This window comes from Tinamus guttatus, unplaced genomic scaffold (genome assembly GCF_059628265.1).
Source record: "Tinamus guttatus ecotype Peru unplaced genomic scaffold, ASM5962826v1 Tinamus_guttatus_pri_ptg000081l, whole genome shotgun sequence".
NCBI lineage: Eukaryota > Metazoa > Chordata > Aves > Tinamiformes > Tinamidae > Tinamus > Tinamus guttatus.
The window spans coordinates 1,057,550-1,082,870 of record NW_028288615.1 but is presented as its reverse complement, the minus strand read 5'-3'; the positions used below and the strand labels follow the sequence as shown (position 1 = coordinate 1,082,870).

The following is a 25,321-nucleotide window of genomic DNA, read 5'->3' as shown; positions in this document are numbered from 1 at the left end:
TGGTGGCATTGTTCCAGTTTTGCTCCAGCTATAGATCTGACCTCTCAAGGGGGGATTTGTTATAAGAAGAAAATTAAAGATTTTTGATGAATATGCCTAGACTTCCATACTTACACACAAAACAGCAAGCACAAATCCCTTGCTGCAAATTTAGAAAAAAAAAAAAATGACTTACATTGTCTATGCAAATACAGGAGAGATCCAGAAAAGCAACTGAAATTTTAACTAGCCCTTGTGATTTGAAAACTGATGGCATATGCTAAGAGCATTGCCTTTGGACTCTTGTTGCCACCACTGGCTCCCTACACCTCCACAGAGGACATTTTTAAAGGCCAACACCATTTGAATAAGAAAAGGGGTAGCAGTAGCTTAGCTGTTCAGGGCATCAGAAATGAGTTGAAATATTGTCTTTTTTTTCTGGGCTACTCAAGCAAGAATACATTGAGACAAGATCATGAATCTGTATTGGCTCTCTTAAAGCAACAGCACAGATTTAATCATCAGACACTGCTGTTTTTTGAAAAAGGGGTTCTTGCACAAATGGTACTTTCAGGCAGTAATATACTGTGACACAGAAACGTATTGCCAAAGATAAGACACCTAAGTTTTTAACTTCATGCCTAAAGCTGGCAAGAGACAAACATCATTTGATAATTATTGAATTTTTTTTTTTTTGATCCCCAAAGTAACCTGGATAGATTGCTAGAAGAGTAGAATGACCAGTCTTTATAAAAATAAATTGAAGGTGATAAGATAGCAGAGGATTCAATTGTCCCCCTGGAGTAATAATGATTTTTACTGGTGGGTAAGAGGATCCTGCCCAAAACATAAAGATAAGGGGTTGGACTAGATGATCTCTAGAGGTCCCTTCCAACCTCAATCGTTCTGTGATTGTGTGATAAAGGTTACTGAGAAGCAGTGCTGTTGCAGCCCTGCCTCCCTTCAGATGGGTCCAAGAAAGAGGGGAGGGATGTGATTCCATGAAGGAAATGAATCTAGCCCTGTACTGCTAAAATTCTACTAAATTATGAGGCTTGGGCCACACAGCAAAGCTAAAAAAACTTTCACTGACTGCCTTTAGACTACAAATAGACCTACCAAACTTGCTAAGATGCTGAAGAAGTTCAGAGCGAAGTTATACATGAAATATATACATGAATACGCAAACAGACAGCCCAAAAAGCTGACATCTCCTAAGAGAAATTAAGAGGAGCTCTCGTAGAAAACTGGGATCGAGGGTTTGCCTTTGGTGCTAAATGGTATCTGGGAAAGAAATGCACATTATTTACAATTTAACAGGGCATATTGCTTGTGTGAGCGAGGAAGGGGGTTATTTCTTGACATCAGCTTTAGTCTAGAGACAATGACCACTAAACAAAAGCTTTGCCCTTTTAGAGATAATTTTATAAGCTTTTCTCATGTTAAGTGCTTTCCAACTAGATTAGCAATGGCAAGCCTGCTTATGGCAGTGCAAGCAGTCCCTTTCTCTGTGAGATAGATTTGGGTAATCTTGAGACTTACTTTCTTGCCTTAGCAGAAGGCTTCTATGTGGTGATGAGAGCTGTTGTGTCAGTAACTTTCTCCTAGCTATGGTTTCCAGTACTCACCAGCTCTGTTTTTGTGTTCTGCCCGCTTGCAGGTGGAAGCACGCCTCCTGGCATAACTGCACCAGCTGTGCCTAGCATCCCATCTCCCATTGGGGTGAATGGTTTCACTGGCCTCCCGCCGCAGGCTAATGGGCAGCCCGCTGCAGAAGCTGTGTTTGCTAATGGCATCCACCCTTATCCAGGTAAGCCAGACCACTGCCATGCCCACAGCCTGCTCCTTCAACCTGCATTCACTCTAGCATTGCTGCCACCTCTCAGCAAAGGGTTGGGATCCATCTCACCTGGCTGCAGATGTCTAAAAGTTAGACGTTTAAATCTGGGTGGTAGACGTCTAGGCTGTTGGGGGTGGAGAATTTGTCTGCTGAAGAATGGAGTTCTCCTTTGATGTATTGCAGGAAAACTTGTGTGGTGAATACAGTCGAGGCGCCTAGTATCATTTGCTGTAGGGAAGATTTGACCTGGGACTTAATCAGCTGATACATTTGCCAGGTGGCGTTCATGGGAGATTGCTCTTGGCCAGTCTTGAAGGAGCAGTGCTAAGCCTGTACCCCCAAAGGATTACTGAATCTGTTAACATCCACCATCGGTAGCTCCCTCTGGGATTCATTTACAGACAGCGGGATACGGTGGGGGAAATCCAGATGGGCCACCCAAACTGCTCTGTGCTACAGCCCGGGGGACATTGATCCCTGAAACACTGACTGCACCCACTCCCTCTACCTTACCGAGACTGCAGCTCCTCTCATATAGCCACAGAACGGGTTCAGCTCTGCCTTTTTGGTCTGTATGCTGCACAACTGCTTCTAGGATTTAAAGACTGTGGCTAGTTCAAAAAATAGCAGAGGGTGACTTTGCAAGTTTTGGCAGTCAGGAATGAATTAGGGACATTAAAGGATACACACCTAAACCTCTACCATTACTTACCAATATATGGACACTGTGGCCACCAAGAGCTCAGGAATTCACAAGACTTTAATGCGCACTTACATTTTTTCAGGGTCCTCAGGATTTGAGATATCCATTTACAGCTCCCTCCTCCAAGCTATACTTTTGCTAGGAAGACATTCCTTACTCTTACAATACACTAGTAGTATAATAATACTACTAATAAAAATGTAAATATACTTTACTAATTGATCCTAGCCACCAGCTGGCAAAGGTGTATTTTACCCTGGGGCACTCATAGATTAATCTAGTCTGTTAGGAAATCAAACAGAGTCAGATACTCCAGACAGAAAGGCTGAGAAAAAAAAAAAAAAACTTTCGATGTCAGCTAGTCCTGAAAAAAATCAGAAGTTTCAACATCACTGGGGATTTTACAAGCTATGGGGGAAAAATATCATAGAAATACAAAAGTCCTACCTACCTGCTGCTCAGACAATGTCACTAAAAGAGCTGCAAATAGAGCAAAAGAAAGCCCAGAAATAGCAAGAGCATTGAAAAAATAGCTGTTTATCATTCTACCTGTCCTCAAACCTTGTAAACATTTAGTCGTGAGTTCATCTTTAAGCAGAATTGAAATCAAGGGATTTAGTGTGCTAAAAGTTAGACATGTGTACACATTTGTAACAGCTCAGAGCCCTGCTAAGACATTTCAGTATATGGCATTTGATGGATGTACAGAGTCTGTGGCAGATGAGGTCTTTGAAATAGCTGGGATTCTTAGAAACAGAAGAGGGATAGGAAGATGCTTCTTGGCAGCATCAGGAGATTGCAGGAAGCCTCAGAGTGTTCAGTGAACTCAACTACAGCCAGAAAGCACTCATTCTTTAAGGTTATATAAATGTATGCATCTCTTCATCTACCATCTGTCTAAGTATCTACCTGTTTGGCAGTCTATCATCTATCTATTTATTCATCTATTTTCATGTTTATCTTTTTTCTCTCTTTTATTTGGCCTGTTTGTGCTAATCTTTGATGGTACATTATTGTAGATGTCAGAGAAAAGATCATCTTTCCAGGTGAATCTTAATGACCTTAGTGATAGCTTTTGTACCATCTCCAAATTCCCCAAAGTGTTAAGAATGGTTAAAGTATGTCATCTGTTATTATACAAAACTCAACAGCCTGAATCTGATTCTGTCTGATTTTTGGAAAGATTAACTCAGTCGGCAATTCACCATTAAGACCTTGCCGGGACACCAACACCTTAACACACTTCGGGGGTGATAGTCATCCATGCTTCCCTTCAGGAATTCTGGTGGTGAGCTGAAGTACGACATTTAGTTCTCCAAGTAATGGGCCAAATACTATTATAAAAGATTTGCTATTTTAAAAGATCAGACCTAGGAACACTGGCTTCTTGACACAGTTTTATGATCTTCGTACTTTGCCTTGGCAGACAAAGTAGGACAAAGATTCCTTTCAACTACAGCTTGCAAGCTTTGGACCCTTTGGTGGGCCCAGGCTGGGTGGATGCCAGTCTACAACAAGGCATCCTAATTACATTTCCTGGGGTGGTCCACATTTTAGTTTGAGGGGCAGGCATGAGGAAATAACTGAAACTCAACAAATCTGAAAGAATGTCAAAGCTTGAGGCATCCAGAAGAAACTTCTGCTCCTGGACAGAGAGGGTCATTTTTGCAGATAAAAGCTAACATTCATATTTGGTTTATGTAAAGTTCAGATTTATCTGGGCATGTCTTCAGCAGTACACTGGTCTTTCTTAGTGTTCAGCTTCCCCATAGCTTACTGATGCCTAAGTTAGAGGGAACAGTGGTAGGTAAAACTGCCTACTTATTTACCACTTACTTCTGTCTGTCCCCACTAGCAGTGAAACCCTGAAATCAAGTGTCTTTGTAGCAGCCGGGGTGTTGGACATATCATGTGTTTGTTCCATTTTATTGTCATCCCTCCTCATGAACATTTATGCACTCTCCAAAACTTTACTCCTTACCTCAAGCTTAGCAGCATTAAATAAATAAATAAATAGATAAAGAGGATTAGACATTAAAAAAAAAAGGATTAGACATTTGTATGTGGATAATGAGAGTATCCACAGTTGCATCAGACTGGATAAAACTGTAGAAAGGACACAAACCTTCATGCTTCGTAATATAAGCCAGCCACTAAGTGCTTGGGGTTAGAACAAAATTTTCATCAGTGGGCAGCTTATTCCATCTTTGTTCATTATGATATTTCTCACAGTTTCCTCTGTAGCATCTGATATTGGCACTGCCCTGTGGTTCTGTGTGTTTGCCTTTCTAAATGCAAGTGTAGAAATAAAATATTAAAGTTGAGTAGACAATTGCACTAACACTGCGGAGATGAAAAGAACATACCAGTCCCTGTCCCAAGTCAGCGTCTTTCAAACAACTTTTATTATATATCTCAAGCAGTAAAAAGAAACATGACTGCGTCAGTATTATGTACATAACCATAGTCTTGCTATGGTTATGACGCCATATATTGTTTAATGCCTGCATTTTGCTCTCAGATACTCTTTCATACTCCACAAAAAAATCAAATGTGGGTTAAGGCCATTATATGCAGCAGCAATACGTGCTTTGTTTCCTGAAAATAACAAACCAGAACAATCAAAATCTATAGAGGCATGACATCCACACAGCTTGGACCCAAATAAATCTCATTCATTGTACAGTTTGTCTACATGTCCACCTTTGTGTGTAGGTAAAATGTTTTTCTTGTTGTATTTAAGTGACTGCAGAAAGCATGCTCTTTGTAAGCCATACTTTCACCCTCTCCTGGCCTGGCCAGCACATAACACTTCGTGTTGCACTTCTTGGCAGGGACAGAAACAGAACTGAGCAAATAATTTCTCCTCCCACTAGTCCAAGCCCCTTTGGTGACTGGCCTTTTGGTTTATTAATGTCTGCCCTTTAGTCTTTCAGCTTGTAGCAGTATTGAGCATGGCAGTGTGTCACAGCATATAGTGGGGACAAAGAGCATAATCTGTTGTGCCATAATCTTGTGAACCACTTTGCAGCTGCACAAGAGCATTTGCCATTTCCACGTGAGCAATAGCAACAGGAATTGCTCTCCTCTGCCAGAGCTTCCTAGCCACCAAGAAATCAGTGCTTCTCTCATAACGCTTTATGGCATATGACAGCAATGACTATCTTCTGGCCTGGTTTCTCTTGTGTCTCACACCATTAGACCTCTGCTTTCTGGTAATGGATCTTGTCCTTACTGGGTTCTATCAGAACTGGCCAAAGGGATTACTGCAAAAGCAATTGTTTTCCTGGGAAGGGAAGGAGAAGGGAGAGGTCAGAATACTGGGAGTTCAAGGGGCATCAAACAAAAGAGAGAGAGGAGTGGAAGTCATAGGATCAGGGACTCAGAATGAGGGAACCAGAAGGGCAGATGGAGCAGAGCACATCCTCAGCATCCAGAAACCAGGCAACGCTGCTCTGTGCTCTTCTGCCAAGGATGTGCCCACAGAAAGAATCAGAAATAGATCCCACGGTGACCAGCAGCCTCCAAACAAGGTTCTTTCTCACGGGCCAGGGAATGTTCAGCTTGACCAGAGCAAGAGATAGACAAGGTGATTTGACGGTTTTATGGAGTCCTATTGGGGATTGCTTTCCAGCACACTGGTTTCTTCAGTGCGTTAAGCCTGGAAACAAAAGAAGAATTTCATCTATTGTTCATAATCCCTTTAAACATGTTGTCTCATTCACTGTTCTCAGGCGTGGACATAGTAGTACAGTTTCTGGCTGCTCATGACCACCAGGAATAGCTTTATAATTCCTTGCATGCACACACCTCCGAAATCCCTGGTTACACGTTACGGAAAGGGTATGTCTGGGCAAAAAGACAGCACACTTCCACTTTGTACCCTACTTTGAGGCCCAGTCCTCTCTAGGGAGGACTAGCTGTCAGTACAAATGGGCAGCCAGGCTTGATCCCCACATGTTTTCAAGCCACCACTGAGGCTTGCAACAAAGGTGTCCCCCATGGGTGAATTCTTGTGCTGTAGAAACCCGTGTCTTAGGAGCCAAACCGAGACCATCAGTTCATTTTCCCTGCATCAATACAGAGCTACCAGGCAGGAATCAATTTCACCCATAGCAGCAGAGACAGGATTCAGACTCCATCTGTAATTATTATCATTACCCGAGCTAATTTTGCAGGGGAGGAGCTGCCAGCCTGCTAATCCGACAGCCTTCTGCATTACCTTGTCAATTATCTCGCAGCACTGCGGATGGGTCCTCAGCTGCTCTGCACCGGGCACAGGATCATTCCTGATTGTGGTAGATACTATCAGGTGGCATCGGGATAGATATCAGAGAGTGGCATTGGGCATCCTGACAGATGCCAGGTAAGAGGAGCTTAGAAAGGATGTGAATCAGGAGGACAGGAAGAAAATGATCTTCCTACATCAGTAGGAGGAAAACCAAGCCCAAAACCCTTTCTGCAGTTATACATATAATGTCTTAGAAATCTTTCTAGCTCAGAGGCCCCAAGACTAACTTACTTGCTACAGGAAAACTTCAGCTTCATTGTATTTGTCCACCCTAAATCCCCAATGAGAGCTTTCCCTTTCATATTCTACATCAGCAGTTCCAAAAATGCTTCAGTGAGCACCTAAAACATCGTTATGACTGGGAAGCATTTATTTGACCCATTTGTAACAATCTGCCATGTGCCATAAACCACAGTTTACTGGTAAAATAAATAAGTGAAGGAATGTACTCATTAAAAATATAATAACAAGTTGCCATCTTCAATTGTAGTCTAAGGTACTTTAATGATGCCATGTACTTCCAACGATCCTGCAGCAGCCATAATGAATGAAGTTGCTTAAGGCAGCTGTGGGAGCCTTTCCAAAGCCAAAATATTTTCTCTTCTGGACTAGAAGAAGGTGTAAATACAAGGCAGGCATTGTGCTAATATTTTCAGAGGCATCTAAGTGAGTTAAGAGGTCAAATTTTATTTTCAAATGTGAATTAAGCTAAGCTCCCCCAAAATACAGGGAGCTTAATAGCTTTTAAAACTACACACTGATTTATGTGTTTACAGGCTCAGGCAAAGGGAGGGAAGTAACGGACTCGGGTGTTGAATTGGCCAAAAAACTGCCCCTATTTGCATTTCTGATTCTTTTGTGTCTTTCTCACTCTGTCCAGTGGAAACTCTTCATGGCCAAACATGTCTCCTACAGCGTGTTTGCACAGCACCTGTCTCAGCAGGGCCCTGATTAGGGATGAGCTCAAAGGCAGAGCTGTTATAACAAAGATAATCCTGGTTCTAGCAATGAGCTATATGTCTTTAATTGTAGGCCCGTTTACTGCTCCAAAAAAGTGTCAAAAATACCCGAGGACTCTACAGAAAGGCTTCTGCAACCCACAGGAAGGAGCAGGGGACACAAATGTTCTGGACTTTAGGAAGAGACAATAGGACAACATGTCTTTGACTGTGTGGTGTCCAGCCCCTATATGGCAAAATGAGACTATAAAACACAGGATCAGTCGTTTTCTGCCGGATCAGCACATTCTTTCTGTTATTGCAGTTATTGTTGTGTCTGAATACCTAATTAATTACAACAGTAAACGCTGGCTTCTTTAATCACAGCATCAGCTGTCCTAATCAATCTTAATAATATGGAATCTGTACTATGGCACCCATGAATTTTAATCTACATAAATTTCTTAAGACCTCTCACAAGCTTGTTGCACGAAATGATATAATTATGGATATAGATTAGGGCTGTAGAGAGTGATTTAAATTGGATTTAAGGAGAAGGTGAATAGAGCCCTCCCACTCATTTATTTATTTATTTATTTTAATCCTGGCCTTCGCACAGATTTTTTTCCTTTACTATCATTATCTTATTCCCCCCACACCAAACAACTAGTGCTGCCTCTTTGATCACTCTCCTCTCCAATCCACCCTCACAGAAGTTAAGATGGCAAAGCTGCAATTCCAAGGAGATGTATAAAATGCCTCGGGGATTGTGAGGGGAATGAATAGATGGGGCCGAGCACAAAGCTGAGAATCAAGATGATAGCACAAAGTTGTAGACCCATATAGGGAGCGGAGTTGCAGAATAGAGTGAAATATATAGATGGAATAAACCATGTCCTCCCTGTCAGGAAATGCAGAGTCCTTAAAAAGGAGGAGGTGAGGGGGTGGATATCATATTGGTGTAAATGGTGATGACTCTTTCCACAGAAGTGAAATCCCAGGGCATCCTGGGAGCCAAAAATGTACCAGAACCTGTTTTTGTCTCTTGGAGGAGTCAGGGCTCCCTGATTTCAGAGAGCCTGTTTCCTTGGCTTGCTTGTACCCCAAGAGTTAGGACAGTAGACACTGCACGGTAGACAGTCTCAATCCAGCCCCCAAGGAAAACTGAAGATCCCACTTCAAATCAGTGGGAGCTAGCGCAGGCACTAACTTCACTGCTTCCACTGACTTCAGTGCAGCTTCTCCTGGTTTACACTACTGAGCAGCAGGGCAGACTCCAGCTCTTCTGTCCTACAGGAATTTTCACCCGGGGACGCATGTAACAGCTCACTTGCGGACACAGCAGCTGGGTTACCAGTGTTTCAGGAGGAATTCCTTATAGGGAGTCACTTAAACTGATTTTATTTATTTTTTAACAGCGTGCTTCATTCTGTCACCTCCATCCTTTTATTCTTTGACAGAAGCTAAATGCTGTCCCTAAAACTAGCTGAATGCCCCTTTAAAAAGTTGGGCTTCAGGCTACAGATATATCAGTAGTAAGAAAGCTTCCTGGTGTTAATTTTAAAGTACTGGTATTTCATGCTGACTTGGGAAATCATCCTTGTTTTTTGGCATCAAGCAGAGGATTCAGAAAGTGACATTAATGGATCCACTTTCTTTGAAGGACTTGGGAGTCATTTCTTGACTTCTGCCTAATGAATAAGTGCTGCCTTCGTTAAATTTATATTTATGGCCATATAGTAGGTCATTGGCTTGTTTTATGTCTCCAGGTTTATGGAAGGTTATCTGCCATGGTCACCTTGTGGCATCTTGGCCAGGATCATCTTGCAAAGAGACAATTGTATCTAAGCAGGATTTTTCCCATGGAGATATGGAAATTATCAAATTAATATAAAGGCAATGTCCAGGGATAAGGCTTTTGCCCTGAGCTGCCAAATGAAGTTACTATTAGCATCTGTTTTCACAGTGCACCTTTAGTTTGCCCTGGCAAGGCCAGATCCTCAGCTCTCGTAAAGCAGCAAAAGTAACCTGACTTCAGCAGGGTTGATGTGATTGATACTTGTCCGCTGGTCTCTCAGGAGCCTCTGGACTTTTTTCACTTCACTAACTGATCCTCTGTGTGTATGTTACATCACTTTTAATCTCTTAAATGTCTGTATATTGGACATAAGATCTCCAAGAGTCTGACCACAAGGAAAGCTATTTCAAGTGGTATCTGTGGGCACATTTACACGGATAGTTGCTAACACATCCAAGGTCTTTTGCTGATGTTACAAGTTAGAGTCACGCTACTTCTGGTCCAGATGTCCCCATAGATGCATTATGATATCCTTGTCCCTAAACTAGTATCCCCTGCATACCTATTGCTCTTACCAGGCCTTACTCAGCTGTATAGCTCTGGATCACAGCAGACCTGGACTCCAGCTCAAACAGCACACAGAGGAGCTGAGGTCTGTCCACAGTCCTTCTGCCCATATTGTGTATGAAGGTGAGAGCTGTTTATTGGGAATGTCAGTGAGAGGCAGCAGGGAGGCAGTATTATTATATGTATATGCAGGAATGTATTCTTGGTAGGGCTTCTCTATAAGGTGCATGAGAAATTCTGGAGTAAAGTGGTCCGAGTCTTAAAAAAGGATGCTGGAAAAATCACAGGTATTTAGGAAAGAGTTAAAAGAAAGGCTCACAGTCCAGAAAGTTTATCCCACCTCTGAATTAGGTCTGTCATTTTCCAGGGCTATGAGATCCATTACTTGTTGCCATGCTAACTTCCAATAATATTTGCAGTACCAGAGAAGGCATGTCAGCGGGATGGGGAGAAAGAATGACTATTATTAAAAAAGGAGGCTGAGACAGGGTCATGCAACTACCTCAGCTGATCATGAAGGCCACAGGGGTCTGAGGCCTCAATTGTACCTAGGTAAGATACCATATTAAAAGATGTTTATCCTATGGAGAAAATAAAGCTCATGTTCGCTTGTGCCAGGATAGAGAAATAATTCATGTCTCCCCACTACTATGAATTTTAGGAAGTGTATTGCTCCAGCATACAGTCACAAGCAATCGCTGGAGAAGGTTGACTCTGGATCACGAGCCCCTCCTAAATCTGAGCTCTTGCTGAACTTCACAGAGGTCATTAGTACATAAGCAGGTTGGCGCTTTACTGAGCACAGCATGACCACAACTTCCTCAGATGTGTAATCTCTGTCTTGAGATTTCTGGATCTATACCAGTCATTGGCTTCATCCACACTACAGCTGGAAGCACAGGCAGTTATGCTTTTCGCTAGATTTAATTCATCTGGCACCATGAGCAGCACCACAAAGACATGCGTATGGATGCCCAAGCTGCTGTGCCATCATGCTGGAGTGCCCAGACGGCCTTGGAGTCTATGTCTGTGTGTTGTCTGTGTTGCCCATCATAGACATATCCACTCATACTGAAATCACATGTTTCTTGCTGCGTAAACACACTCTTGGAGCTAAGGAAACTGAGTATTTCGCTGAGCAAAGGTCAACACTTTTGTTTTTAAGAGCTCCCAGGTTAAATCCCTGCAGATAATGACTCCATGTGACTACCTTTACCAAACAGCCAAGGTAGCGTGTGAGGCTACAGATAAAACACAGATCCCAAGCAGGGGGTTGCTGCCTGGTACTACAGCCCAGAGATGCTCTCCTCTTTCTCTTTTTCAAGATGTCCAGGGATTCTTGACACAGTTCTGTATATGAGACCAACCATGAAAACTTTGCATCTTCTTTACCTTTGGCTAAGTGATTCCTAGGCTGGATTCAAACAAGACTAAAACATGGGAGAGTATCCCCACTGACTTGCATATGTTGTGAGTAGGGAAGAAATCCTTTGTGTGATCTGGGATACAAAACAGTCTCCCAAGAGAGGGACACCTAGTTAGATAATACCCTTGCTGACAAGTCCTAAAGGTCCAGAAAAACAAAGAACTCGAAAAGCTTTGTGTGAGAGGAAAAAAAGACTTCAAATGTTTAAATAAAGCATTTGTCTGGTTTTAATAATTAATCTGAAAAAGGGTTCTCAGATAAACTTCCTGAGTTGATTGGCTGGTTATGATGAGCAGAAAAAGGCTTGAAGGACAGGCAAGATATCCACAGCTGGGGTAAGGTGAGCTGCTCTCCATTGAGTCAGGAGGTCTGGTTCAGTTTCTAATGCTGTCACAACATGTGTCCCAGGACAACGTCTAAAGCATCCAGAGTTCCTGGAGCTGCTAACGCTGATTCTGAAAAAGTAGTCAGTCGCACTGGGCTTTAATCCATTTATAAAAGTCTAAACCCAAAGCTGAGTGCAGGGGAAATGTGTTTAATTCAGAGGAATTATCCAAACCAAAATCAGAATAAGCATTTGGCTTCCTTCAAGAAGAGCCTGCACTTTTAGGCTGGAGAAACGGACCACAAGTCACACTAGCAATCATCTTGGCAACTCCAGCACTGGGCTGTTGGTGGGGAAGCTCTGAAGCCCCAGAGTTTCACTGAATTCACTGAAACATGGGCTGCTGGCATGAGCTTGCAAAGGAGCTTGTCACATGGGCAGCATAACAGAGAAAAGCAGGTTTCTGTCAGAAACCCACCCAGAGGGACAGCTTTCTCACTTTTCAAAGGAATATCATTAAAATGGAACCAGCCCAATGACGCATTTCAGCAAATTGGCATAAGCTCCGCCAGGGGAAGAGGTGCTCTCTGACTACCCGTATTCTCCAAGAGTGCCCCAGGGGGATGAGCTAACATAATCACTGGGAGCTGGTAGTTTATCTGCCTCTTGAGACCTAGTGATGAAAGGAGCTACCTACTGTGATCCTCATTTGAAGATTTCTGTTGTTATAGCACCTTCTGGTCAGGACATAGACTGAGCTAGAGCTAGGAAAGTGGAGAATTTCCATGCGTTCACAGCTAAGGCAAGAAAGAAAGCAAAAGAAGCACAGTCAGCAAGGCATTGCCCAATGACTTGTCCTGCATCAAAGAAGAGGCAGTCACTGCTAATTCTTAGTGTGTGAGAGAGGAATGATCGTGCCTAGGCTCCAGCCTCAGTTTCTACACTGCCTTTCTGCCAACAGATTGAGCAATGTCAGCATGGAAACCTGGTGGAAGAAGCTCCATAAACACAGGAGTACCAGTGAGGAAGGACAGATGGTTCAGACACATTAGATTATCCTATTTAGACTGCACTACTATGATTATCTTTCAAAGATGGGCTCCCTTTGCCCATCCTGCCACTTTCCTCAGGAGCTGTCTTCCACCTTATTGGTCTTGGTCATTTTGGAGGGTCCAAGTTACTAGGATAGGTTCTCCCAATGGGGGCAGGGAATGACCTATCACTCAGGTACCTGTAAGTGCACTTTTTTTCCTTCATGAGCACTCTGCATGAGCAATCTGTTTTTACATGAAGATATTTGTGAGCAGAGATTATAAAAATGGAATGTAGTTACTGATTTCTTCAAGAAGCAGGAATAAATGGAAGCAATTTTTACATTTTGCAAGCATTTCTTTCAGTTTCCTTCAGCATTTACTCTTTTAACAGTACTGCTTTGTGGTTCTGCTGTGCCTTCCTCTGATCTCCATAGGCTTTAAAGGATTCTCCTCACATCTTTTTTCAATGGAGAAAATTCTTACAGTAATGCAGTTCTTATAGAATGCTTTCCCATTTCACTTACAGAGGGCCCTGTCCTTGGAAAGTCAGCTAGGAGTTCAGCCAACCACCTTCCAGCCTAAGCCCATGATTCCACTTGTTCCTTGCTGTGTCTACTCCACCCTCAAAGTCCTTGTGATCCACTGACCACCATAATCAACTGGCCTCACCAAGACTTAGCTGGATAGCAGGATTTCTCCCCTCTAAGTTGTGTCTTCTCATCATTCTTTCTTGTATTTTGAGGCGTAAGTGTATTAGGAAACCTTGTAAGCTTCCATTACGATCATTGCTACTTTTTAATATAAAGGTTCAAATGGGTAGTTGCATCTGTACTAAAACACTGTCCATTTCCCAACTCACCATTGCCAGCCTCATCTGCACCTTGGCATGCAGTTAGTGTCTCTCCTTGGGTAGGTCAGTGGCACCAAATTTTCTTCCGAGAAGACCTACATCTATATATTCTCCAAGCCCTTGTCTCCAGCCTCATCTCCCTTCTTGTAGAAAGCAAGAGGCGAGAAGGAGGGGATAAATGGCAGTTCCCTAAGGGATCATCCAAAAAGTACAAAGCCAGAGGGACTGCATAAACGTAGAACTGTGCAGCACCAATAAATACAAATTAAACTCATAACAAGAAGTGAAATATTAGGGCCAAGGTGACATTTGGACTGGAGGTTCAGCCAAGCTTTACTTTAAATATTTTATTGCTGCAGATAAAGAAAGAGCTTATCCTACGCATTTTTCTCTTTCTCTCTCTCCCCGTCACTCTCTCCCTGTCAACCACAAGGGAGAAAAAGGAAAATAAAATGGCTTTGGTTGTATTTGAGTTAGACTTCAAAGTTTCACAAAAATAAACAATTTTAGGGAGGAGATAGGCACACTTGTAAAGAAGGAAAGGGCACTTTGAAGCCAGCAAGCACTGTGTGCTTTGTGCAGAGACTCACAGCATCCTCTCTGGAGCAGACAAGTGGCATTCCCCTTCCCTCCAAGCTTCTGCTCTGCCCCAGGGCAGGCTGCGGTCCTTGGAAGGGATGTCAGGCTGGCAGGGGCAAGTGCTCTGTTCTGTTCTCCTTCCTGCCACCCTGTACCTGTTGCTTCGTGCTCTAACTGAAAGTTTCATGTGACTTTATCTTTCACTTAGATCTGAGTTTGCACAGCACCTAGCACAGCGTCAGTCCTGGGTTACGATGAGTGTGGTTTGGTGACCACAGTGCCAATAATCTGCATGATCAGAAGTGGGCTCTGTAACTTAAATTTGACCCCAGACTTAGGGTGTAGATACAAGGTTTGTCTATTTTTCCCGAGGGTAGCTATTTTTTGACCCTCACCCCATCTTTCTACCCTATGTCATTCGCAGACACCACAGGTAAAATAAAAATCAACAGATTAGGTTAGAGTTTATATCCTCATGCTTAGGTAACCTGTAGAGTTTAGAGACAGGAAGGAAGAGCTTTCTTTCCCAAGAGCTCTCTCTCTTGCCAAAATGCTTCCTTCCTTCCTGAAGATTTTGGTGAGGGGTTAGCTGTTTCCTGGTGTTCTTGACAGTGTAGGCTTCCACTAAAGCACTCAGCACTGACAGTGGCTTTACTTCAGAATGCACATACTGAGGCTCACCTCCCACCTAAGTACGGAGTGCCTATGCAAGCCATCTTGACTGCAGGGGAAGTAAGGATGCTCTCATGAGGAAAAACCCTTGGGACTCACTCCAGCCCTATGGGGACCCTGCAACTCTGTCCCATAGAGCATCTCTACAGGATATTTGCTAGCACTTTTGTGCCTTTACTGCAAAGTGCCACAAGATCACAGCTGGGGGCACGGAACCCCTTTGGCAGGCATGGGAGGTTCTGTGCAGTCGTATCCATAGGGCGAGTGAGCTGCTCCTGTTCTGTGGCCTTCAGTCTCTGGATTCAGCTGTCCCACACCACGGAGGGAAGAGAAAGTGAGTGTGTCTATCATATTTTCAATCCCTTAATTCCTTCTCGCTCTTTTGTCTCCACAGCACAGAGCCCCACTGCAGCAGACCCTTTGCAGCAAGCCTACGCTGGAGTGCAGCAGTACGCAGGTCGTTAGTATTAACACTTTCTCCCAATAAACCTTTCATTTCTATAGTCTTTAATATACGAGCACACATGAGGGGGCTGGGGGCAGTGAGCTTCTGGCTGATAAGGAGGCAAGCCAGGACACCAGGGTACCAGGTTAAATTTGTGCTTGAGATGAAAATGAGCATAAAGGCCCAGGTTCTTCTCTCCCCGAAGGGGATAACTTCTCATGAAACTCTAGGGAAAGGCTCCCACTGACCCTGTAGCTTAGTGTGGCTTCATTGCACAGGGTCAGGTCTGCTTAGGACAGTGAACAGGTGGAAGATCAGCCCAGTAACCCCACTGATCCAGTGGAGCACTTGCTCTATCAGGTCTATTTAGTCTTCCACTGAGCAGGGAGGTGGATAGCCAGACTATGAAGATCCTCTCCTGCTGTGCCTGACAGAGTGTGCCTGTACAAACTACATTTTAGGGGACCTCCGCTCTGTGGTTTGGCCGCGTGAGATAGGTTGGTGTTCACTAGCCTTGGCAAGGCTGGAGCTCCAGTTTGTCACAGCAAGGAGCCCCAAGGAGGCTGCCCAACCTTCCCAGGAAGCCACCAGCTCCAGGGCTATCCCTCCTACCTCACTGCTAGTGTCCCGGCTTGTTAGTCCAAGGCTTGCTGTGTAGATATACTCTCCATTCCCAGCAGCTTTCTACCTGATCCCAAAGGATCAGCCTCCACTCACCCTCACGTCACCCTGTGTGCCAAGCAGCTCCTTTGCAGCTGATGGACTGACACCAGCCAATGTGACCTGGTGCAGACCATGACCCTGCTGTGTTCAGCCTCCCCTCGTGAGGTGTCCATGGCAAATGCTGTGAGGAAGCTGCCACCCCAAAGTCATTATTTCCTGTGGTAACTGGAGCAATCATGGGCTCCTGCTGAGGAATGGCTATTATCTCATGTCAGCACTGTGTCTGGAAACTTAATTTAATTCTCCATGTAGGGCTTCATTTGCTGGTGTTTTAGTTATTGTCATTTATTGCTTGTGAGGCTTGATAGATGGGAAGCAGCTCAACCCTTTGAGCTGTTAATTAACCCCTCTGCACACACATGCCCCTATCCCCCCTCTCTCTGGGCTCACAGGTGACCCGTACTCTGTATTTTTAGCAGTGAGGCACATCATCCACCATCTGTGGCTCCCCTTGTCTGCTTGGTGAGGGAGTCGAGGTGGGGAAAATTGTTTAATTGCTGCACACTGTTCCCACTGTGCTTGCACAAAAAAAAACCCATATATGTGAAAGAAAATACACACCTGAGAGTGTATATGTGAATCTGCACATGTAGTGTATGTGCATATGAAGGTTAGAGTAAGAAGGAGACAGAAAACACACGTGTGAACCATTTTTATGAACATTTGAAATAACCAGAGTGCAAGGGAGATCACTTACCGAAATGATGCATGTGTTCTCCCAATAGATACAAGCACAGGCCTCAACATGCTGAGTTCATGAATGAATGTGTTTGTGGTACCATCTGGGATGGGGATGGGTCTCTGCTGGGGAGGTCTCAGTGGAGTGCCCCGTTGCACCAGTGGGTAGTCCTAGGTCTTGCTGCTGACTAAGCTGAAGGGATGGTGTGTGCTCACAGCAAAGTGGCACCACCTGGAGCGCCACTCTGATGATGCTACTACATCCCAGGCTATAGGAGATTTCTCCTTCTACAAAGCTAAAATCCAGGTGGAACAGCCCACCTCCTGATTGTTTGTTGTGAAGGCTTCTTGTTTCCCAGTGCTGAAATCTGTCCCTCTTTCTTCTCTCTCTTTCCCTTATAGCTGCTTATCCTGCTGCTTATGGCCAGATTAGCCAAGCGTTCCCACAGCCACCTCCCATGATACCACAGCAACAGAGAGAAGGTGAGTGAAATGGCTGTTCTCCTTCCTGGCCCTGGCGTGTCATCCCCACCTCACCACTTCCCTTCCTCATATGTCTAGAAGAGACCATCAAATGCTCCACTGCTTTGGATCCTTGGTCTACTAAGTCTCTTCCCTGTTTCTGTATGTGTCACAGCATCATCAGTACTACCAATAACTGCAGGAACATCCTCATGGGGAACTGCTGCTAATATCTTCTTCACAGCCCCCAAGGAGGGGAGCATGCTGATGTGCATGGACTATGGAAAGGCCGGGTAACAACAGAGGCAGTAACATCCAGTGGGGATCCATGTTAGGGGCAGTCAACAACAGTGCAAATCAAAAATGCAACAGCATTGCAATAAGGGATTTAGTAGAAAACAAAGCACTGGTAACCCTTCATTAGAAGCCAGTAAAGCAATTTCAAAAACCTGCTATTTCGATTAACAGCTGGTCCAGTCCTTTCAGCCTAACGCTTGATAAGCTGGAAAGAAAGCAGAGCACATCATCTGTGCTGGGATAGGATGAGTGATGTAGAACTGCCTGTTTCTCTACACTAGCTGTTGGAGGAGCCTGGTTTAACTAGTCCACAGGAAGGGATAACTGCCACATGGGCATGGAAAGTAAAGAGAGGCAAATCTCCCATTATTCATTGTGTGACTGTTTGGTATAAAAGCTTCTTATTTCCCGGTGCTGAAATCTGTCCCTCTTTCTTCTCTCTCTTCTTTCCCCTTTGCTTTTCTTTCCTAAAACCAAATATTTTGGGAGGTATCCATGCCATTTAATGTTGCACATCAAAAGGCTTGCCTGAATGAAGAGTCCCTAGTCTAGTCCCTTATGTTCCTCTTGCTGTCAGTGGAGAGAAGGGAGCTCCTTGGAGGGCAATGCACTTAGGTATTCCCGACTATCCTCTAGGGAGTCTGTTCCTCTCTTTTGATTAGGAAGAGACTGCTTGCTTAAGCAACACATTTAAGTTAGGTGCCTCAGCTTAGTGTGTAGACCCTCATTTTAAATAATTACATTTCAACTTTTATCCTCTATTAGATCACTAATTCAGATATATTCTGTTATATGTGTTATTATATATATATAATGATATTTAATATTTTAATATGGTGTAACAGTCAGAATAAAATGAATCAAGATTACACTATCAAACTAAAACATTCTGATCGCCTAAAACTACTTTGGGGGAGAAATCTCATTTTCTGAGAAAATTAGAGTGTTGGCATTTCGCTGTAATTTGGAATTAATTTTTTTCTGATGTCAGAATTTCCTGGGGAACACAACTTTCAGCTCCTGATTAGCTCTAGCACACGTCCCTGCTGTGAGAACAGATGCACAGACCTAACATATCATTACAGAGATGTTTCCCCCATGCTGAAGGACTTTGCTTTTTATTACTTACTGGGGGCTCGATTAAGCACGGGACAAAATGGCAAGCAGACCATTGCTTAGCATAGCACTGGGCCAGGAGCAACCAGAAGCAGCGGATGTTTTGCCTGCTTCTAATACCCACTGCCCAAAGCCCCCGCTGTGCATAAGGCACACTCCGTCTCCATGGGTTGAGGGCGAGTGTCACCCAGTGGACAAGTTGTCTCATATCACCTTGCTCCTCCCTGCAAGCAGCTGATATTGAGCATGGTTGGGGAGCACATGTATAAGATGGACCACGGTCCAGCACAGGTTGCCCTTCTAAGTGTTGTGCACTCACCTGCAGTGCCTGGCTGCTGTGGCTTTCCCTGCTGCTGTCCAGAGGGGAGGATCTCCAAGGCAGAGCACTCCATCTTAGCACAGGGTCGAGACCTTTAAGACTGTCTAACCTTTAACAGGAAAACACAGCAAGAGGAAACTCTAATAATAACACTCAGTGCTGAAAAGGTGTTTGCGAGGAACTGTACAAACATTGATTTGTTAATGAACCAGCCCTACCACAACAATAACACTGATGATCGTGTTGCTATTAACAGTGCTGACTCTAGGGTCCTGCATCCTGGCTGGATAACAAGCCCAGAGCTGCTCCGTGTTCCTGTAGAGATTAGTCACGAGTGCTGAGAGAAGTGAGAGCCTCCACATGAGTGCTGAGGCCATCAGCAGCTGACAGGTTGCACAAGGTGGAACAGATCCAAAATGATCCAAGTTGAAGTTTTGATTTGGACCAAGTCAGACAGGCAAAATTCAGGGCTAGTTTTGAATTTGTATGGTATTACTCATTCTGACGTGGCTTCTGAAACTCAGAAATACACCTAGACGTTAAATTGGAGTGGGGCAGGCTTGTGACTTCTATCTGCCCTGCACAGAGGCATGCCAGAGACTTAGCAGCAAGCAGAAGCAGAAGAAAGGGCAAAGAATCCACAGTCCCTCAGCATGTGCTGCAGAAGGGTGGCATTCACCCCACTTACTGTGCAGCCGGCCCAAGGGCTGCATGCTAACTTTGCACATTCACGGGACAGCCTGGTTTTAATTACTGTTGGAAGGGCTCTGGCCACAGCCTCTTCTTATGACACTAAATCATGGTGTTTTGGAGGCAGTGATAGCTGACCCAAGCTCAGGTATTTGGAGTTTCTTCGCTTTGACATTGGACAGGCAGGGGCAGGCTGGGTCTGGTGCTGTGCCCGTGCTACAGCACCCCAGCAGGGAGGCTGTGCAGAACTAGCACAGCAATGGTTTAGCGGGAGTAAATTCAGGTCCAACTAGGCCAAAGCAACATGGATCCAATATGGAGCTCTCTACCATGTGCTGCACTGTCCTCATTAGCATGATTTGCATGTAATATAAAAACCATTCATAAAATGTTTCTTACAACTTTTCTTCCCATTGTGTTTGAATCACAGTATCTCTGTTTATAGTATATATAAATGAATAGAAATACGTATTTTATTAGCCAATAAATCCAACAGTTAGGGTAGGTGCCAGGGTAAAAATGAACCCTGATTCTGTTTTTGTAAAGTGTTGTCAGTGCTAAATCTTTAGTTGCCTTCTGGACAGCGGCACTATATTCTGGCACTATATTCAGCCCTGAACTGCCAAGTGTAATGTCTCCAATAACCCATTAACCCAGTCCAAAACTGGACTTCTCTCTCGGCAGTTGAAGTCTTCAGTGAGATTTTGTCTTTCCAGCTGTGATACTTTCTCCCTTTCCAATAATCCTGATTTAAAACTCATTACACAGGCGCACTGAGAACTAACTTGCTTTTCACAGCGTTCCGAGCTGGACATTTAATGAGTTCAGTTTCTCAGAAATCTATACCTATGCACCAAGGGGTGGCCATATAATGTGCAGTTTTCCATGCAGTGCCCAGTTTTACTTGATTCAAGCTAAAAAAAAGACAAGGCAGAAGAGTTGAGACAGAGAAAACTAATTTTGTGAATTCTGTACTGAGAAAGCTAACTGTAAAAGCCATCTTATGGATGGATGCATTTAACAAGATATTGCTTGTTTAATACTAAGGACAGTATTTTTATATGTAAGGATAGGAAAACAGATCAAACTAGCCCAGGTTGTTTTTCAATAGCAGATGAAGTTTGCAACACTCGAAATTAGCAAAAATCCTCTTTAGTTAGCAACAAAATGTGTTTGGCCTTGAATGTCTGAGTCAGTGCAGGAAGCCACAGCATGAGTTTCGCTTCCATGTTTTGGAGCAGAACGGAGCTTTCCAAAGGTCTCTTCCCTTTTACATCCTCCTGATCTCTCTCCATCTTGGTCTGCAGTGTGAGGCAGTGGTGACTTCAAGGTTAGCTAAGGATCGTTCTCTCCTTCAGCCAACCTCTGAGCTTGGTGTAGAGGAAGTCACTTGCCTCCTCATCTGCCTTATGCCTTAGTAGGTGTTTCTCAGCACATGCGGGCAGCATCCCTACTCATGTACAACACATCCAAGACCCCAGGAAATGCAGCTGGCATTTTTGAAAGAATTTGCCAGTTTTGCAGAGCAAACTGCTGGCTCTGGTGATGTCAGTGGGAATTTTGCCACTAATTGCAGCAAGGCCAAATTTTACCCATTCTATTGAAATGTGGATCTCAAATCCCACAGCATAAGTGCTCTGGGGTATGTTCAGATGAACAAATGAATTTTTCCCTGCTATTCTGGACCATGGTCTTCTCCTGGGCAGAATTTTCTTCTACTCTAACAGACACCTCAGGGGGTCAGTGTTTGTTTAACACTTTCAGACTGTTACATATCTAGTTTATCTTGCCAATAATGCCACATTGGGTGGAACTGAACTGCAGCAAGGACTGGGAAAGGGATTGTTGTTGCTTGGGGAGAATAGGAAAGAAACAGACGGCATTGCAGGGAGAGATGGAAGATCTTGGCATGAAACAAGGGAGTCTGAATGTGGGCCATGGAGGTTCAAAAGTAATTTAGCTAAGCAGATGACTGGGTGCCTAATTAGTTAATTATCCCACCGTACCACTGTCCCCCATTTGGAAGAAATCCTATCACCATCCTCACGACCTCTAGGAAATGCGTGAGATACAAAGGATCAGCTGTTCCTTCGTGACAGTCCTTTTAGCAAATTAGTGAGGAAAATTGTGCTTAGCAAATATTCATTAGGGCTTCATTTTCCATTAATCCAAAAGGAAATGTGGAGAGCCTGTGACTTCAATCACGCTGAGGCCCAGGAATTTTAATGAGCTTTAAATGGGCATCTGTCAGGATCCTGACTTCGCCGTACTTCTGCTGCCAGCCGGGGGGATGAGTAATGGCTAATAAAAGGTGGGGGGAATCTAGGAAAACTCCTCTCTGTAACAGGAAAGGGAAAGTTGTAATTTGCTCTGTTATGACACTGTAATTATGCCCTGTTGAAGAAAGCGAGAGTATTATATTTTTTTTTAAAAAAAAAAAAAGGAAAGAAAAGAAAAAAGAACCTTTCTTTCCCCAGAAAGAAAGTCACAAGCAGAGAAGTCTGCTTCAGTCAGGTCACAGGTGCATGGACCCATGGAAGGGGAAAACCCCATTTCGCTCTGTCCTCTTCCATTGCAGCAGGGAACGTGCACTAATTCACTTCAGCCCCTCCAGAACAAACCAGAGCTAGAGTTACCCATCGAGGTCAATGCAAAGGCGGCCAGAAACTGGAAATCCCACTGGAAATAGTCCCAACAGAAAACAAACAAAAAAAGACAAACAAAACCCAATCTCTGCTTCTTCAAACTGTGCAGTTTTTTGCTAGTGAGCTATGCAAATGGATTCAGACTTTTTTTTTTCAGCAAAATCACATAGCAACAAATGTTTCCTTTTGACTTTTGCTATATGTATAATACAACTTACATTTTAATACTTAAAAAAGTAATTTTGAAAAGTTTTATTCCTGTGCCTTCAAGCAGAGGCAGATTTTTTTCTGCTCCAAAATGCAATTTCAACAGAACATTCTCTGAGAGTCTCAACTTTAACAAAATTGTATTTTTCCAACAAAAGACTCTTCTCTGGACATTTTTTTCCAAATACTTTCTGAAGGCTGTAATAATGCTTGTTACAACATTAAGGGAAAAAGAGAATTTCTGTCCTGAAGTCTCATATTTTGGGTTTAAACCCATCTGCCCTATCTCTTGCAGAACCATTTAGTATGGGAGGACATGGCAAAACTCTCTGGGGGAGTCTCAGGACTCAGTTGGGCTGGGGGCTGAATGTGAAATTTTACAAAACAAAATAAGCAGGTGGGTTTGTGTATCTTTCTACTTGTTTTCACAGTCTTCACACAGACACAAGAAGGATAATGAATCTTCTGCATGCAGGCAAGGATCAGTGGAGAGAGTTACCCCAAACTCTGGAGATTAAATGAGATTATGAGAAGCAAAGAAAAATTATGAACAGCATCTTTCATTCCTTTTGCTTTTAGTCCTCCATATCATCTTTCCATGGCTGTGTGCACTGCTCCATACTTCTATGTCTAGACTTTTCTTCTGATTTCTGTCCTGAGAGTAGCAGCACCCAGCAAAGCTTCTGAGTGGCCTTCTGAGTTCCTGGTCTTCTGTTTTCCCTCTTCCTCTGGTTTGGGAAATGTAGCAAAATAAGGGGAGGGTCATTATAACAGATGCTGTGTTGTTGATCATAAAGATTTCTAAAGACTAAACAATAATAAGAAGACACTGAAAACACAACCCCCAGCTTATGTTCCCAGCTGAAGAAAGCCAGACTTTGGCAGATGTGCAGATGAATCAGGGAACCATTTTACTGACACTCTCTGTAAGATTCAGACAGATTCCTAGAGAAGATGCCCCAGCAGTCAGAGAGGGGACACCAAAGTAAATCTCCACCATGCGCTTTCTTATATCCTATTTCTCTCCATTCATGAGTCTTCCTCCTCTCTTCACAGGACCAGAGGGCTGTAACCTGTTTATCTACCATCTGCCCCAGGAGTTTGGGGATGCTGAGCTGATGCAGATGTTCCTGCCTTTCGGTAATGTCATCTCCTCGAAAGTGTTTGTGGATCGGGCGACAAACCAAAGTAAATGCTTTGGTGGGTAAAGATAACAAAACAATTAGATTCATCCAGGAAAGGGCTTTCTCTGAATACTTTACCTTTCAAACTGCTTTCTCTCTGCTTAAGCTTTATGATTTCTCTCAATTTACTCCTGTCAATACTTTCCCCCTTCCCTCTTTCTCTCCTAATTGTCTCATGCTCAGAACTGTGTGCGCTGCTTAGAGGTGAAGGATTGGCATCTCACCAGCAGCGGGGTGCTGTGGATATCGGTGGTGGGGCAGAAAATACCAGCCCTTGGAAAGGGAGGTGGGAGGGTGCAAAGGAGACTAAATTATTTGGAGGAAAATGGATAGGACCAGAGCGTAGGTGAATTGCTGATGGGGTCATTAGTGGGAGCATGTGGCAGAAGGAGAATTTCTATATTTAATGGAAAGGAAAAACAGGTTGTGGGGCTGAAGATAAGACAGAAATGAAGGGCAACTTTCCAGCAGATGTAATGCATGAGTTACAAATTAACAGGGGCTGAACAACACCCACTGAAAACGTGGGCTTCTGTGAAAAGGGCTACTTGGTGGATTGCAGGCAGCCTATTTTCTGAGCCTGTCAGACCTGAGCCAGCGCCACAGCAGATGCAAGTAACCCAAGCCAACCCTCAGCTAACAGGCCTGTTGAGAGCCTGGGTTTACCCTCTTGAAAGCAGCAGTTTGCTCACACAGCCCTGCCCTTGCCACTGGCTCAACTCTGCCAGCGTGGAGTCTGAGCAGAGCCTAGTCCCCTGGATTGGGGCCCTTCAAGCTGCACCCATAGAGTGCTGGCCAACATGCTGATGAGTCTGTCAGTGGCGCCCTGCTGCTTGCGAGGGTCTTGCTGTAAAGTGTCCCTCCACATACTGCCGTGGAGCAGGGAGCAGGGATGCTGCCACATTTGGCCCCATTCCACCTCGGGAACAAGGAATCACACCCATCCATGTCCTCAGGAGTGGGATGTGCAATTTCTGATTCTCCGTGATCCCATGTTCTTTGCACACTCTCCATGAAGAGTGATGGGAGAAATTACTGCTTTTCTTTTTGCAGTTACTTGCAGCTGATATGGACTCTGCCTCTCAGACAAACTTCCAGTCTTAAAACTTGCTGGATTATCTTTTGTTTTTAAAGCCACTCTCAGTCCCAACACTATGCCTCCCTCCTGTGCTGCATTCCCCCTTCCGCTCCTGGACAGCCCACCTCCCACAGCTCTTGGCTCCTCCCTTGCCCTCTTCGGTGCATGACAAAGGGAAACTTATAAGAGTTTCGCGCCACTTCTCTGTGCATATTTCTTCCCGCCCAGCCACAGAGTGTCTGAACAGGCAATTTTGCTCTTTGAAGAAGATCTGTCCCCTAATATGAGGTGAAACCATGTCCCCCGTCATTGGATTCCTGCAACCTCAAGTACTAGAGGAATAAATGACCAAAGAGTTCAGTGTGTGGAAGCAGCTGGGAGGTTCAAAATTGAAACTAGGAGTTAGACCACTTCTCTCCAGAGTCTACCCGCCTTTTTACAGCCTTAACCATGTTAAAAATCAGAACAAAATGAG

The 25,321-nt window shown here is 44.0% G+C and overlaps 1 protein-coding gene across 1 annotated transcript in view; it reads left to right on the top strand.

Annotated features, from left to right (window-relative positions):
* Nucleotides 1-1,587: 1,587 nt before the first annotated feature.
* LOC104566995 (CUGBP Elav-like family member 4) overlaps nucleotides 1,588-25,321 on the top strand; it is a gene marked incomplete at its 5' end in the record, with an annotated part of 67,896 nt that continues 44,162 nt past the window's right edge. The window contains 4 exons of the mRNA XM_088520203.1: nucleotides 1,588-1,789; nucleotides 15,397-15,462; nucleotides 17,251-17,331; nucleotides 23,641-23,724. Coding sequence (XP_088376329.1) covers nucleotides 1,588-1,789; nucleotides 15,397-15,462; nucleotides 17,251-17,331; nucleotides 23,641-23,724 — 433 coding nt within the window. The remainder of the gene's footprint in view (nucleotides 1,790-15,396; nucleotides 15,463-17,250; nucleotides 17,332-23,640; nucleotides 23,725-25,321) is intronic.